Source organism: Calonectris borealis, chromosome W (assembly GCF_964195595.1).
Source record: "Calonectris borealis chromosome W, bCalBor7.hap1.2, whole genome shotgun sequence".
Classification (NCBI taxonomy): domain Eukaryota; kingdom Metazoa; phylum Chordata; class Aves; order Procellariiformes; family Procellariidae; genus Calonectris; species Calonectris borealis.
Window position 1 is genome coordinate 44177122 of NC_134351.1, and position 15241 is coordinate 44192362.

Genomic DNA, 15241 nt, shown 5'->3' on the forward strand with positions numbered 1-15241 from the left:
CTGTCGCAACAGACCCTGCTAAAAAGTCTGTCCCCATCTTTCTTATAAGCCCCCTTTAAGTATTGAAAGGCTGCAATAAGGTCTCCCCGGAGCCTTCTCTCCACCACGCTGAAAAACCCCAACTCCCTCAGCCTTTCCTCATAGGAGAGGCGTTCCAGCCCTCTGATCATTTTTGTGGCCCTCCTCTGGACCCGCTCCAACAGGCCCATGTCTTTCTTGTGCTGAGGACTCCAGAGCTGGATGCAGAAGATATTAAACAGCACTGGTCCCAATATGGACCCCTGAGGGACACCACTTGTCACGGATCTCCATCCAGACATTGAGCCGTTGACCACTACCCTCTGGATGCAACCAACCAAACAATTCCTCATCCACCGGACAGTCCACACATCAAATCCGTAACTCGAAAATTTAGACAGAAGGATGTTGTGGGGGACCGTGTCAGAGGCATCACAGAGGTCCAGACAGATGACATCCGTAGCTCTTCCCTTGTCCACCATAGAAGGCCGCTAGATTGCTGTCCTGGTTTCGGATGGGATAGAGTTAAATTTCTTCCTAGTGCTGTGTTTTGGATTTAGTATGAGAAGAATGTTGATAACACACTGATGTTTTCAGTTGTTGCTAAGTACCCTGCTAGTCAAGGACACTCAGCTTCCATGCTATGGAAGAGGCTGGGAGGGAGCATAGCCGGGACAGCTGGCCCAGATGGCCAACGGGGTATTCCATACCATGTGACATCATGCTCAGTATATGAATGGTAGGCGTGATCCAGGAAGTACCGATCCCTACTTGGTTATCGGTCAGCGCGGGTGGTGAGCAATTGCATTGTGCATCACTCATTTTGTATATTTTATCATTATTATTATTATTACTATTTTCCTTCTTCTGTTCTATTAAACTGTCTTTATCTCAACCCATGAGTTTTTCTCACTCTTACCCTTCCGATTCTCTCCCCGTCCCACTGGGGGGCCGGGGGGAGTGAGCGAGCAGCTGCATGGTGTTTGGCTGCCTGCCGGGTTAAACCACGGCAGTCCTTATTGGCGCCCAACGTGGGGCTCGAAGGGTTGAGATAACGACACATCTGACCCGAACGGGTTAAAACAAATTTGTTATAAGCATTCATTATATTGATTGGTCACAATGTTGATTTATTGGGTCTCAAAGTTATGGGGCTGGCTCTCAGTGTTGGGTTATGTAATACTTTGCTTGCAGTATGTGTTCCCTGTTGTGCTGTTTATCATTATTCAGAACTGGGCCAAGGTTACCATTTTGCTGCTGTTTTATGAGGTGATAAAATCATTGGTCGTAAGTCTAATCTGGTATCTGTACTCGGCACTGCCGTCATCTCTGTACCTCGGGAACCACCTCTTAGAAACTATTAATAATTACACTTTTTTCTCCTCGGAGAATGAATTTAAGGGGGAGAAAGGGGGGGACACTTTCTCCCACTTGTTCATTTTCCCTTCCATATCTTCAGAAACTCCTTTTTCTTCTATCCTCTTCATGAAGACGTCCACAATATTCCCTGAGAATTTTGAATATCCCTAGGATGTTCAAACAAGCATGTTCCTATTGCTATGTCTCCTGAATGTGGTTCAGGTCTTGTTTAGGGTTAAACAACTATTCAGGAATACTGTCCAGAGACCAACCCCGGCAACAGACACAGTGGCTACTCAAACCCCCACGACAGGCACTGCGGCTACTTAAACCCCCACGACAACCACTGTGGCTATTCAAACCCCCGCGACAGGCACTGTGGGTACTCCAACCCCTGCGACAGGCACCGCAGGTACTCCAACCCCCATGACAGGCACTGCAGCCACTCAGACCCCGGCAACAGTCACTACGGCTGAACCAGAGGACCAACCCTTGCTGATATCCGCTGCCCCTGTACATAAAAGGAAATCTTGGAAGCAAAAGTCAGGTCATTTAGAAAGGGATGATGGAAAAGCAGGGCCATCACGAGGAGGGGAGGAGGAAGAGGAAGAACTCATAAACGAGACAGAACCACCAGATCGCCATACCTGAGTGAGTTGCGAGATATGTGGAAAGATTTCAGCCATCGTCCAGGCGAGCATATTGTTACCTGGCTGCTCCGATGCTGGGATAATGGGACCAGTAGCCTGGAATTAGAGGGTAGGGAAGCCAAGCAGCTGGGATTCCATTCCAGGGAAGGGGTCATTGACAACAAGATAGGAAAAGGGACACAGGCCCTCAGCCTCTGGAGGCGACTCCAGTCAGGCATGAAGGAAAGGTATCCCTTCAAGGAAGATATATATCGCCCAGGCAAATGGACCACTATGGAGAGAGGTATCCAGTACCTGAGAGAATTAGGCGTGCTTGAGGTGGTTTATAGTGACCTGGACAACGAGGAAGTACCCAATGATCCAGATGAAGTCCAGTGCACGCGACCCATGTGGCGGAAGTTGGTACGGAGCGCACCAGCATCGTATGCCAGTTCGTTGGCAGTACTGTCCTGGAAAGAGGAAGAAGCACCAACGGTGGATGATGCGGTTAGCAGACTCCGGGATTTTGAAGAGACTGTCTCCTCCTCCCTTGTCTCGGCTGTGGAGAATCAGTCCCATGAGGTCCAGCAACTCCAGAGACAGGATATAGAAGGTACACACCACGGGGCACCCTGTGGTTTTACCTGCGTGACCACGGAGAGGACATGAGGCAGTGGGATGGAAAACCTACCTTCATCCTAGAGGCACAGGTACGTGAGTTGCAAGGAAAAACAATCACACAAGGGGGTTCTCTCAGGAAAAATGCTGCTCCAGTTTTCAGGAAAAACCTGTCTCATGACGGTCCAGTTTCCAGTGAACAGTTCCCCAGACAGAGTAGAAGGGCTGATCTTACTTTGGACTGTAATGAAGAAATTCTTGACTCATGTTTGCAAGAAGTGAGAGATGGATACTATGACCAGAACTAGAGGGGCCCTGCCTCCGGCCAGGTGGAGGAAAGGGACAACCGGGTTTACTGGACTGTGTGGATTCGATGGCCTGGCACATCAGACCCACAGGAGTATAAGGGTCTCGTAGACACCGGTGCACAGTGTACCCTGATGCCATCAAACTATAAAGGGGCAGAACCCATCTGTATTTCTGGAATGACAGGGGGATCCCAAGAGTTAACTGTATCGGAGGCCGAAGTGAGCCTGACTGGGAATGAGTGGCAGAAGCACCCCATTGTGACTGGCCCAGAGGCTCCGTGCATCCTTGGCATAGACTACCTCAGGAGAGGGTATTTCAAGGACCCAAAAGGGTACCGGTGGGCTTTTGGTATAGCTGCCCTGGAGACGGAGGAAATTAAACAGCTGTCCACCTTGCCTGGTCTCTCGGAGGACCCTTCTGTTGTGGGGTTGCTGAGGGTTGAAGAACAACAGGTGCCGATCGCTACAGAGGATCCGAGGCCCGCTACACTCCAACTGAGAAGGAGATATTGGCAGCATATGAAGGGGTTCGAGCTGCTTTGGAAGTGGTTGGTACTGAAGCACAGCTCCTCCTGGCACCCCGACTGCCGGTGCTGGGCTAGATGTTCAAAGGGAGGGTCCCCTCTACACATCATGCAACCGATGCTACGTGGAGTAAGTGGGTCGCACTGATCACACAACGGGCCCAAATAGGAAACCCCAGTCGCCCAGGAATCTTGGAAGTGATCACGAACTGGCCAGAAGGCAAAGATTTCGGAATATCCCCAGAGGAGGAGGTGACGCGTGCTGAAGAGGCCCCACTGTATAATAAACTACCAGAAAATGAGAAGCAATATGCCCTGTTCACTGATGGGTCCTGTCGCCTTGTGGGAAAGCATCGGAGGTGGAAAGCTGCTGTATGGAGTCCTATACGCCAGGTCCCAGAAACTGCTGAAGGAGAAGGTGAATCGAGCCAGTTTGCAGAGGTGAAAGCCATCCAGCTGGCCTTGGACATTGCTGAACGAGAAAAATGGCCAGTACTTTATCTCTGTACTGACTCATGGATGGTGGCAAATGCCTGTGGGGGTGGTTGCAGCAGTGGAAGCAGAACAACTGGCAGCGCAGAGGTAAACCCATCTGGGCTGCCACGTTGTGGCGAGATATTGCTGCCCGGGTAGAGAACCTGACTGTAAAAGTACGTCATGTAGATGCTCACGTACCCAAGAGTCGGGCCACTGAAGAACACCAAAACAACCAGCAGGTGGACCAGGCTGCTAAGATTGAAGTGGCTCAGGTGGATCTGGACTGGCAACAGAAGGGTGAACTGTTTATAGCTCAGTGGGCCCATCACGCCTCAGGCCTTCAAGGAAGAGATGCAACATATAGATGGGCTCGTGATCGAGGGGTGGAGTTGACCATGGACGCTATTGCCCAGGTTATCCATGAATGTGAAACATGCGCTGCAATCAAGCAAGCCAAGCGAGTAAAGCCTCTTTGGTATGGGGGACGATGGTTGAAATATAAATATGGGGAGGCCTGGCAGATTGATTATATCACACTCCCACAAACCCAACAAGGCAAGCTCTATGTGCTCACCATGGTGGAAGCAACCACCGGATGGCTGGAAACAAATCCCATGCCCCATGCCACTGCCCGGAACACCATCCTGGGCCTTGAAAAGCAAGTCTTATGGCCACATGGCACCCCAGAAAGAATTGAGTCAGACAACGGGACTCATTTCCGAAACACCCTCATAGACACCTGGGCCAAAGAGCATGGCATTGAGTGGGTCTATCACATCCCCTACCATGCACCAGCCTCCGGGAAAATTGAACGATACAACGGGCTGCTAAAGACAACACTGAGGGCAATGGGTGGTGGGACATTCAAGCATTGGGATACACATTTAGCAAAAGCCACCTGGTTAGTCAACACCAGGGGATCTGTCAATCGAGCTGGCCCTGCCCAATCAAAACCCTTACGTACTGTAGAGGGGGATAAAGTCCCTGTCGTGCACATAAGAAATATGCTGGGGAAGACAGTCTGGGTTACTCCTGCCTCTGGCAAGGGAAAACTCATCCGTGGGATTGCTTTTGCTTAAGGACCTGGGTGCACTTGGTGGGTAATGCAAAAGGATGGGCAAGTCCGGTGTGTACCTCAAGGGGATTTGATTTTGGGTGAAAATAGCCAATGAACTGAATTAATTATAGTGTAATTATCGTGCAGTAATTATTAATTTTTAATTAATTAGTAATTATTGTGCAGTTTCATGTTGGTAGCACCTTCATATATCATAATAGTCTACACAGATTTTAAATAAAATAATCAAAAAGCAGAATTAAAATAGATTGCACATAAAAACTAAATCCTTAAGGTTTTTATACCTGTGAAACTATTTTTAAAATTTTGAAAGGATCAGTACAACAACTAGAAATATAATACTTCCTTTTCTTCCCCTTCCAGTTCTTGAAAACTTATCCATAAATATTAATCTGCATTTTCCAAACCTAACCTATTCTGAGAGTTTAGAACTGATCTTCGATAAAACACTATCATCTTGCACAAATGGCCACTGCAGAGGAACTGCAGAGGCCTAGTCTTTGGGAAACAAGAAACTGAAGTTGTTGTTTAAGTTGTTGAAGTTGAAGTTCATCTTCCCCTGAAGCCTGAGGTGCCCTTGCAGAACTGCTTCACCACTCTGCAGGCTGAAGAGGAAAGTCCCATCACACCAGGAGAGACCCTGGAGCTGAGTAAGGCAGCCCGATCTGCCCCCCGTATAACAACCAGCGCAACTAAGAAAAGGTGACGGGTTATAGTAGTAGGCGACTCTCTTCTGAGAGGTACGGAGGCACCCATTTGCCGACCGGACGCACTCTCTAGAGAGGTGTGCTGCTTACCGGGCGCTCGTATCAGGGATGTCACTGAGAGGCTACCAAGCCTCGTACAGTCCACTGAGTATTATCCGCTGCTGTTGTTTCACGTGGACACCAGTGATACAGCCAGGAGCAGTCTGAGGAGCATCAAGAAGGATTACAGAGCCCTGGGAGCGATGATAAGGGACTCTGGAGTGCAGGTGGTTTTTTCATCAATCCTGCCGGTCAAAGGGAAGGGGTTTGTGTCCTGGTTTCGGCTGGGATAGGGTTAAATTTCTTCCTAGTGCTGTGTTTTGGATTTAGTATGAGGAGAATGTTGATAACACACTGATGTTTTCAGTTGTTGCTAAGTGCCCTCCTAGTCCAAGGACAGCTCCCGTGCCTACTGACTGAGCTAGGTACACAAGATGGGAGGGAACATAATCAGGACAGCCAGCCCAGCTGGCTAACGGGGTATTCCATACCATGTGACGTCATGCTCAGTATATGAAGGGTAGGCGTGATCCAGGAAGTACCGATCGCTACTTGGTTATCGGTCAGCGCGGGTGGTGAGCAATTGCATTGTGCATCACTCATTTTGTATATTCTATCATTATCATTTTCCCTTTTCGGTTCTATTAAACTGTCTTTATCTCAACCCACGAGTTTTTCTCACTCTTACCCTTCCGGTTCTCTCCCTGTCCCACTGTGGGGGTGGGGGAGTGAGTGAGCGGCTGCGTGGTATTTGGCTGCCTGCCAGGTTAAACCACGACAGTTTGAAAGGGCCAGTTGAATCTGGAGAGTCAACAAATGGTTACGGGACTGGTGCCACAGCCAGGGGTTTGGCTACTTAGACCATGGGACTCGCTTTGAGAAACCTGGTCTACTAGGGGCTGATGGGGTCCATCTGTCAGAGAAGGGGAAGAGCATCTTCAAGCATAGGCTTGCCAAGCTGGTGAAGAGGGCTTTAAACTAAAGTTGCCGGGGGAGGGGAACCTCAATCCATCCCACTCCTACCAGTTTGATGCCAGGGCCAGCAATAGATGCCCAGAGCCTGGAGAAGGATCACAGGTCAGCAGGAGAGCGCCTGAAGAGCAGCACAAGGGAACTCCAGCCAGTAAGACAGCTTCATCAGGGGCCCAACTTAAATGCCTCTATGCAAACGCACATAGCATGGGGAATAAACAAGAGGAGTTAGAGACGAGCGCACGCCTGCAGGGCTACAACCTTATTGGCATCACAGAGACGTGGTGGGATGGCTCCTATGATTGGAGTGTTGGGATGGAGGGATACAGGCTCTTTAGGAAGGACAGGCAGGGGAGACGAGGAGGGGGTGTTGCCCTCTATGTCAATGACCAGCTGGAGTGCATGGAGCTCCGCCTGGGGATGGATGAGGAGCCGACCGAGAGCTTATGGGTCAGGATTAAAGGGAGGGCAGGGACAGGGACAGGTGACATTACGGTGGGGGTCTGCTACAGGCCACCCGACCAGGAAGACCGAGTGGATGAGGCCCTCTATAGACAGATAGGAGCAGCCTCACATTCACAAGCCCTGGTCCTCATGGGGGACTTCAACCACCCCGATATCTGTTGGAGGGACAACACGGCAGGGCATAAGCAATCTGGAAGGTTCCTGGAATGCGTCGATGATAACTTCCTTCTCCAAGTGGTAGAGGAGCCAACGAGGAGAGGTGCTATGCTGGACCTTGTTCTCACCAACAAGGAGGGGCTGGTGGGGAATGGGAAGCTCAAGGGCAGCCTTGGCTGCAGTCACCAGGAAATGGTGGAGTTCAAGATCCTTAGGGCACCGAGGAGGGCACACAGCAAGCTCACTACCCTGGACTTCAGGAGAGCGGACTTTGGCCTCTTCAGGGATCTGCTTGGCAGAGTGCCATGGGACAAAGCCCTGGAAGGAAGAGGGCCCCAAGAAAGCTGGTTAATATTCAAGGATCACCTCCTCCAAGCTCAGGAGCAATGCATCCCAACAAAGAGGAAGTCAGGCAAAAACACCAGGAGGCCTGCATGGATGAACAAGGAGCTCCTGGACACACTCAAACACAAAAAGGAAGCCTACAGAGGGTGGAAGCAAGGACAGGTAGCCTGGGAGGAATACAGAGAAATTGTCCGAGCGGCCAGGGATCAGGTTAGGAAAGCTAAAGCCCTGATAGAATGAAATCTGGCCAGGGACGTCAAGGGCAACAAGAAAAGCTTCTACAGGTACGTCAGGGATAAAAGGAAGACTAGGGAAAATGTGGGCCCTCTCTGGAAGGAAACGGGAGACCTGGTTACCCAGGATATGGAGAAGGTGGAAGAACTCAATGACTTCTTTGCCTCGGTCTTCACCGGCAAGTGCTTGAGCCTCACAGCCCAAGTCGCAGAAGGCAAAGGCAGGGACTGGGAGAATGAAGAACCGCCCACTGTAGGAGAAGATCAGGTTCAAGACCATCTAAGGAACCTGAAGGTGCACAAGTCCATGGGACCTGATGAGATCCATCCTTGGGTCCTGAGGGAAATGGCGGATGAAGCTGTTAAGCCACTATCCATCGTATTTGAGAAGTCGTGGCAGTCCGGTGAAGTTCCCGCTGACTGGAAAAGGGGAAACATAACCCCCATTTTTAAAAAGGGAAAAAAGGAAGACCCAGGGAACTACAGGCCAGTCAGCCTCACCTCTGTGCCTGGGAAGATCATGGAACAGATCCTCCTGGAAGCTATGCTGAGGCACATGGAGGACAGGGAGGTGACTCGAGACAGCCAGCATGGCTTCACCAAGGGCAAGTCCTGCCTGACCAACCTAGTGGCCTTCTATGATGGAGTGACTACATCAGTGGACATGGGAAGGGCTACAGATGTCATCTATCTGGGCCTCTGTAAGGCCTTTGACACGGTCCCCCACAACATCCTTCTCTCTAAACTGGAGAGGTATGGATTTGATGGGTGGACTGTTTGGTGGTGGGTGAGGAATTGGTTCGATGGTTGCATCCAGAGGGTAGTGGTCAACAGCTCAATGTCCAGATGGAGGTCGGTGACAAGTGGTGTCCCACAGGGGTCCGTATTGGGACCAGTACTGTTTAATATCTTCATCAATGACATAGACAGTGGGATCAAGTGCACCCTCAGTAAGTTTGCAGATGACACCAAGCTGAGTGGTGCGGTTGACATGCCTGAGGGATGGGATGCCATCCAGAGGGACCTGGACAAGCTCAAGAAGTGGGCCCATGTGAACCTCATGAGGTTCAACAAGGCCAAGTGCAAGGTCCTGCACCTGGGTCAGGGCAACCCCCAGTATCAATACAGGCTGGGGGATGAAGGGATTGAGAGCAGCCCTGCCGAGAAGGACTTGGGGGTGTTGGTGGATGAAAAGCTGGACATGAGCCGACAATGTGCGCTGGCAGCCCAGAAGGCCAACCGTATCCTGGGCTGCATCAAAAGAAGCATGGCCAGCTGGTTGAGGGAGGTGATTCTGCCCGTCTACTCTGCTCTGGTGAGACCCCACCTGGAGTACTGCGTCCAGCTCTGGAGTCCTCAGCACAGGAAAGACATGGGCCTGTTGGAGTGGGTCCAGAGGAGGGCCACAAAAATGATCAGGGGGATGGAACGCCTCTCCTATGAGGAAAGGCTGAGAGAGTTGGGGTTGTTCAGCCTGGAGAAGAGAAGGCTTTGGGGAGACCTTATTGCGGCCTTTCAGTACTTAAAGGGGACTTATAAGAAAGATGGGGACAAACTTTTTAGCAGGGCCTGTTGCGATAGGACAAGGAAGAATGGTTTTAAACTAAAAGAGGGCAGATTCAGACTAGATATAAGGAAGCAATTCTTTACTGTGAGGGTGGTGAAACACTGGAACAGGTTGCCCAGAGAGGTGGTAGATGCCCCATCCCTGGAAACATTCAAGGTCAGGTTGGACGGGGCTCTGAGCACCCTGATCTAGTTGAAGATGTCCCTGCTCATTGCAGGGGGGTTGGACTAGATGACCTTTACACGTCCCTTCTAACCCAAACTAATCTATGATTCTATGATTCTATGATCTTTGTTAAAGAAAATGAATGCTTACCCCCCCACCCCCATTTGTTCCTCATCACATTTCTTTCCAGATACTCCTAGAATAAAAATATATTTCAAATTAGTTTTGCATATATAAAGACTATATTGTGTGAACAGTTTGAACTCTGGAAGAGAACCAGAGCTAGTGTCAGATCAATAATGACTAGCTCATCAAGACAGTTCATGTGGGTTAGTTGCCTCCATTAAGCCCTATCTTACAATGTTAAGCACTGAAGTAATAAGCTATGATCAAAAGCAGGAGTAAGAATTTAAAAGGACTATTAATAATTCATCCTCAGATTCTTACTTCTTTTATTATACTTCAGCAATTTTGAAAATAGAGAATGTTCCCAACGTACAAAACCATGATGCTCCAGAGTATATAAATTTAGATTCAACCCCTATTTTCAGACAGACAAACTCACCTGAGACTTCGGGACCGAGGGCGCATTGCAGTGGTCCTGCATCTGTTATCAGTGGCAATGCTCTCAGTAGTACAGAAATGTTTAGATAAAAAATGTAGTTCATCAGGTGTCGGCTGGTATGGTAACTGGTGTAGCTTCTCTTGGGATGAGCAGGATGACTGCAAGAGCAGAGCAGAATACAAGCTTCTATAAGAGTGAAAAAGCATTTTCAAGACCATATTCAGTGCTCATGAATAAAGCCACTTAATTTAAAAATTAAAGTTACTGTTTCCTACGCTTGACTATCAAATTAAAGAAGAAAATAAAAAATTAGTCTCAACTTAATGAGCTAAATATAGAGTAAGTATAAAAACTACTTCAGTCCCAGAAGAAAGAGACACTGCATTTCAAAGTTCAAATTTCCATCTAATGTCAGTTATACAGACCAATACTTAAGGAATAGTTTGTCCTGGTTTCGGCTGGGACAGAGTTAAATTTCTTCCTAGCGCTGTGTTTTGGATTTAGTATGAGAAGAATGTTGATAACACACTGATGTTTTCAGTTGTTGCTAAGTACCCTGCTAGTCAAGGACACTCAGCTTCCATGCTATGGAAGAGGCTGGGAGGGAGCATAGCCGGAAAGCTGGCCCAGCTGGCCAACGGGGTATTCCATACCATGTGACGTCATGTTCAGTATATGAATGGTACGCGTGTTCCAGGAAGTAGCGATCGCTACTTGGTTATCGGTCAGCGCGGGTGGTGAGCAACTGCACTGTGCATCACTCATTTTGTACATTCTACTGTTATCATTATTATTAATATTATTTTCCCTTTTCTGTTCTATTAAACTGTCTTTATCTCAACCCATGAGTTTTTCTCACTCTTACCCTTCCGATTCTCTCCCTGTCCCACTGGAGGTGGGGGAGTGAGCAAGCGGCTGCGTAGTGTTTGGCTGCCTGCCGGGTTAAACCACGACAGGATCTGCTGAAAATTACTTACTTGAGTAGGACAGAGTAAGTATAACTGTAGAGTATAACCTATTGCCACAATAGAAATTGCAATTCTACATACTGAAGGTATTTCATTATCCAAATTTAAGACATTATCAATGCTTTTTAAAAAAAATTAAATATAATCTAAATTCTTGCTGAAATAAATCATACGCTGTTTTCTCATTAAAGTCTGTACATTTAAAATGAAGTGAAAGAACTTAATACATTTATCAAGATAGGTTCTATGGCTGACAAAAACAAAAGGGATTTCACTGAAACCATTCACTTAGTTACGAAATGGAAGATACAGACGGTTCTGAAATTGGAAGTGATACCACAATAACGAGCCTCGCAAAACTGCATGTAAAACTGTACTACATAAAGCAGTACAGATGATCATACTATCGTATTTTACTGTATTTTATGAAGCGTGGCTAGGTACCTGAGCCACAATAAATGTTTGGAGGTAGTACTTTGAAACCACTTCCCTGAGCCTGGATTTAATGTCCTTGTAAAGAACGTGTACATAGTTGTTGTGGTTTAACCTGGCAGGCAGCAAAACACCACACAGCTGCTCGATCATTCCCCCCACCCCACAGTGAGATGGGGCAGAGAATCGAAAAAAAAGAAGCAAAATTCGTGGATTGACATAAAGAAAGTTTAAAAAAAGAGAAAAGGAAGGGAAAAACAATAATAATAACAATAATAATAATCACAATAATCATAATGATAGAATATACAAAATGATGAGCAATTGCTCACCTCACGACGACAAATACCCAAAAAAACGATCGATACTTCCTGGATCACGCCCCCTATTTACATATGGAGCGTGACGTCATATGGCATGGAATATCCCTTTCGCCAGGTGGGTTAGCTGTCCTGGCTATGCTCCCTCCCAGCTTCTTGTGCACCTGGCAGAGCATGGGAAGCTGAAAAGTCCTTGACTAACAGGGTACTTAGCAACAACTAAAAACATCAGTGTGTTATCAACATTCTCCTCATAATAAATCCAAAACACAGCACTAGGAAGAAATTTAACTCTATCCCAGCCGAAACCAGGACATTATCCACCCCTTATTCTATACCATCTACGTCATGCCTAGGTCTCACATTTTCCAATACATTCCAGTTAATCACCACCACCTTTCTTGTCTTTTGATATATACACACAGATATCATTCACTTAGTCTATGGGCCATCCCTCTAAAATGTCCATTGAGTTCATTTAGTCCACGACTTTGGGCTCCATCTGTCATAACAGTCTTTCAGGGCAGGAGAGATGGTGTGTGGTGTTGGACTGTTGCATCCTGAAGCCAATTCTGATTCCATTATCGCTGCGCTCGTCCAGTTCTATCATTGTTGCACTTTGCTTGGTTTCATCAGAGTTCATTCTTCATTAATCTGGGTGATTCTTACTGCAATACCATTGATATGACATATAGCAACCATAGAATGGCTGACATACAGTATTATATAGCAATTAACATCATACAATTCAGTTCATTGGCTATTTTCACCCAAAATCAAATGCCCTTGAGGTACACACCGGACTTCCCCATCCTTTCCCATTACACACCAAGTGCACCCAGGTCCTTGAGCAAAAGCAATCCCACGGATGGGTTTTCCCTTGCCAGAGGCAGGAGTAACCCAGACTGTCTTCCCCAGCATATTTCTGATATGCACGACAGGGACTTTATCCCCCTCTACAGTACATAAGGGTTTGGATTGGGCAGGGCCAGCTCGATTGACAGATCCCCTAGTGTTGACTAACCAGGTGGCTTTTGCTAAATGTGTATCCCAATGCTTGAATGTCCCACCACCCATTGCCCTCAGCGTCATCTTTAGCAGTCCATTGTATCGTTCGATTTTCTTGGAGGCTGCTGCATGATGGGGGATGTGATAGACCCACTCAATGCCATGCTCTTTGGCCCAGGTGTCTATGAGGGTGTTTCGGAAATGAGTCCCGTTGTCTAACTCAATTCTTTCTGGGGTGCCATGTCACCATAAGACTTGCTTTTCAAGGCCCAGGATGGTGTTCTGGGTGGTGGCATGGGGCACGGGATATGTTTCCAGCCATCCGGTGGTTGCTTCCACCATGGTGAGCACATAGCGCTTGCCTTGTTGGGTCTGTGGGAGTGTGATATAATCAATCTGCCAGGCCTCCCCATATTTGTATTTCAGCCATCGTCCCCCATACCAAAGAGGCTTTACTCGCATGGCTTGCTTGATTGCAGCGCATATTTCACATTCATGGATAACCTGTGCAATAGCGTCCATGGTCAAGTCCACCCCTCAGTCACGAGCCCATCTATATGTTGCATCTCTTCCTTGATGACCTGAGGCATCATGGGGCCACTGAGGTATAAATAATTCACCCTTATGTTACCAGTCCAGATCCACCTGAGCCACTTCAATCTTAGCAGCCTGGTCCACCTGCTGGTTGTTTTGGTGTTCTTCAGTGGCCCGACTCTTGGGTACGAGAGCATCTACGTGACGTAGTTTTACAGCCAGGTTCTCTACTTGGGCAGCAATATCTTGCCAAAATGCGGCAGCCCAGATGGGTTTACCTCTGTGGCTGCCAGTTGTTCTGCTTCCACTGCTGCAACCACCCCCACAGGGCATTTGCCACCATCCATGAGTCAGTATAAAGATGAAGTACTGGCCATTTTTCTCGTTCAGCAATGTCCAAGGCCAGCTGGATGGCTTTCACCTCTGCAAACTGGCTCGATTCTCCTCCTCCTTCAGCAGTTTCTGCAACTTGGCGTATAGGACTCCATACAGCAGCTTTCCACCTCCGATGCTTTCCCACAAGGCGACAGGACCCATCAGTGAACAGGGCATATTGCTTCTCGTTTTCTGGTAGTTTATTATACAGTGGGGCCTCTTCAGCACGCGTCACCTCCTCCTCTGGGGATATTCCAAAATCTTTGCCTTCTGGCCAGTTCGTGATCACTTCCAAGATTCCTGGGCGACTGGGGTTTCCTATTTGGGCCCGTTGTGTGATCAGTGCGACCCACTTACTCCACGTAGCATCGGTTGCATGATGTATAGAGGGGACCCTCCCTTTGAACATCCAGCCCAGCACCGGCAGTCGGGGTGCCAGGAGGAGCTGTGCTTCAGTACCAACCACTTCTGAAGCAGCTCGAACCCCTTCATATGCTGCCAATATCTCCTTCTCAGTTGGAGTGTAGCGGGCCTCGGATCCTCTGTATCCCCGACTCCAGAACCCTAAGGGTCAACCTCGAGTCTCCCCTGGTGCTTTCTGCCAGAGGCTCCAGGTAGGGCCATTCTCCCCGGCTGCAGTGTAGAGCACATTCCTTACATCTTGTCCTGCCCAGACTGGCACAAGGGCTACTGCCTGAACTATCTCCCGTTTAATCTGTTCAAAGGCTTGTTGTTGCTCGGGACCCCATTTGAAGTCATTCTTCTTCCTGGTCACGTGATAGAGAGGGCTTACGATCTGACTGTAATTTGGAATATGCATTCTCCAAAAGCCCAGAATGCCTAAGAAAGCTTGTGTTTCCTTTTTGCTAGTTGGTGGGGACATGGCTGTTATTTTGTTGATCACATCCGTTGGGATCTGACGACGTCCATCTTGCCATTTTATTCCTAAAAACTGGATCTCCTGTGCAGGTCCCTTGACCTTACTTTGTTTTATGGCAAAACCGGCTTTCAGAAAGATTTGAATTATTCTCTCCCCTTTCTCGAAAACCTCTTCTGCTGTGTTGCCCCATACGATGGTGTCAGAAGAACGCATTAGCGCTATCATTTGTGGCGTACCACTTGGCTGCCTTTGACTCCAGTTCGTATTGGAGTTCTAGCATGTCCGGCATGGCAGCACTCAGTGGCGGCGTGACTTCGTTCAGGCCACGGTAGTCTACTGTTAGTCTCCACTCTCCATTGGACTTTCGCACTGGCCATATGGGACTGTTAAAGGATGAGCGAGTCTTGCTGATCACTCCTTGGCTCTCCAGTCGACGAATCAGCTCATGGATGGGGATGAGGGAGTCTCGGTTGGTGCGATATTGCCACCGGTGCACTGT

At 48.3% G+C, this 15241-nt stretch overlaps 1 protein-coding gene and 1 long non-coding RNA gene across 2 annotated transcripts in view; both read right to left on the reverse strand.

Annotated features, from left to right (window-relative positions):
• The window catches only part of LOC142074891 (uncharacterized), a 350231-nt gene that overhangs the window by 127408 nt on the left and 207582 nt on the right, over positions 1 to 15241 (reverse strand). The window lies entirely within an intron of this gene.
• The window catches only part of LOC142074986 (microtubule-associated serine/threonine-protein kinase 4-like), a 180862-nt gene that overhangs the window by 82163 nt on the left and 83458 nt on the right, over positions 1 to 15241 (reverse strand). Inside the window, exon 5 of the mRNA XM_075135984.1 lies at positions 10226 to 10383. Coding sequence (XP_074992085.1) covers positions 10226 to 10383 — 158 coding nt within the window. The remainder of the gene's footprint in view (positions 1 to 10225; positions 10384 to 15241) is intronic.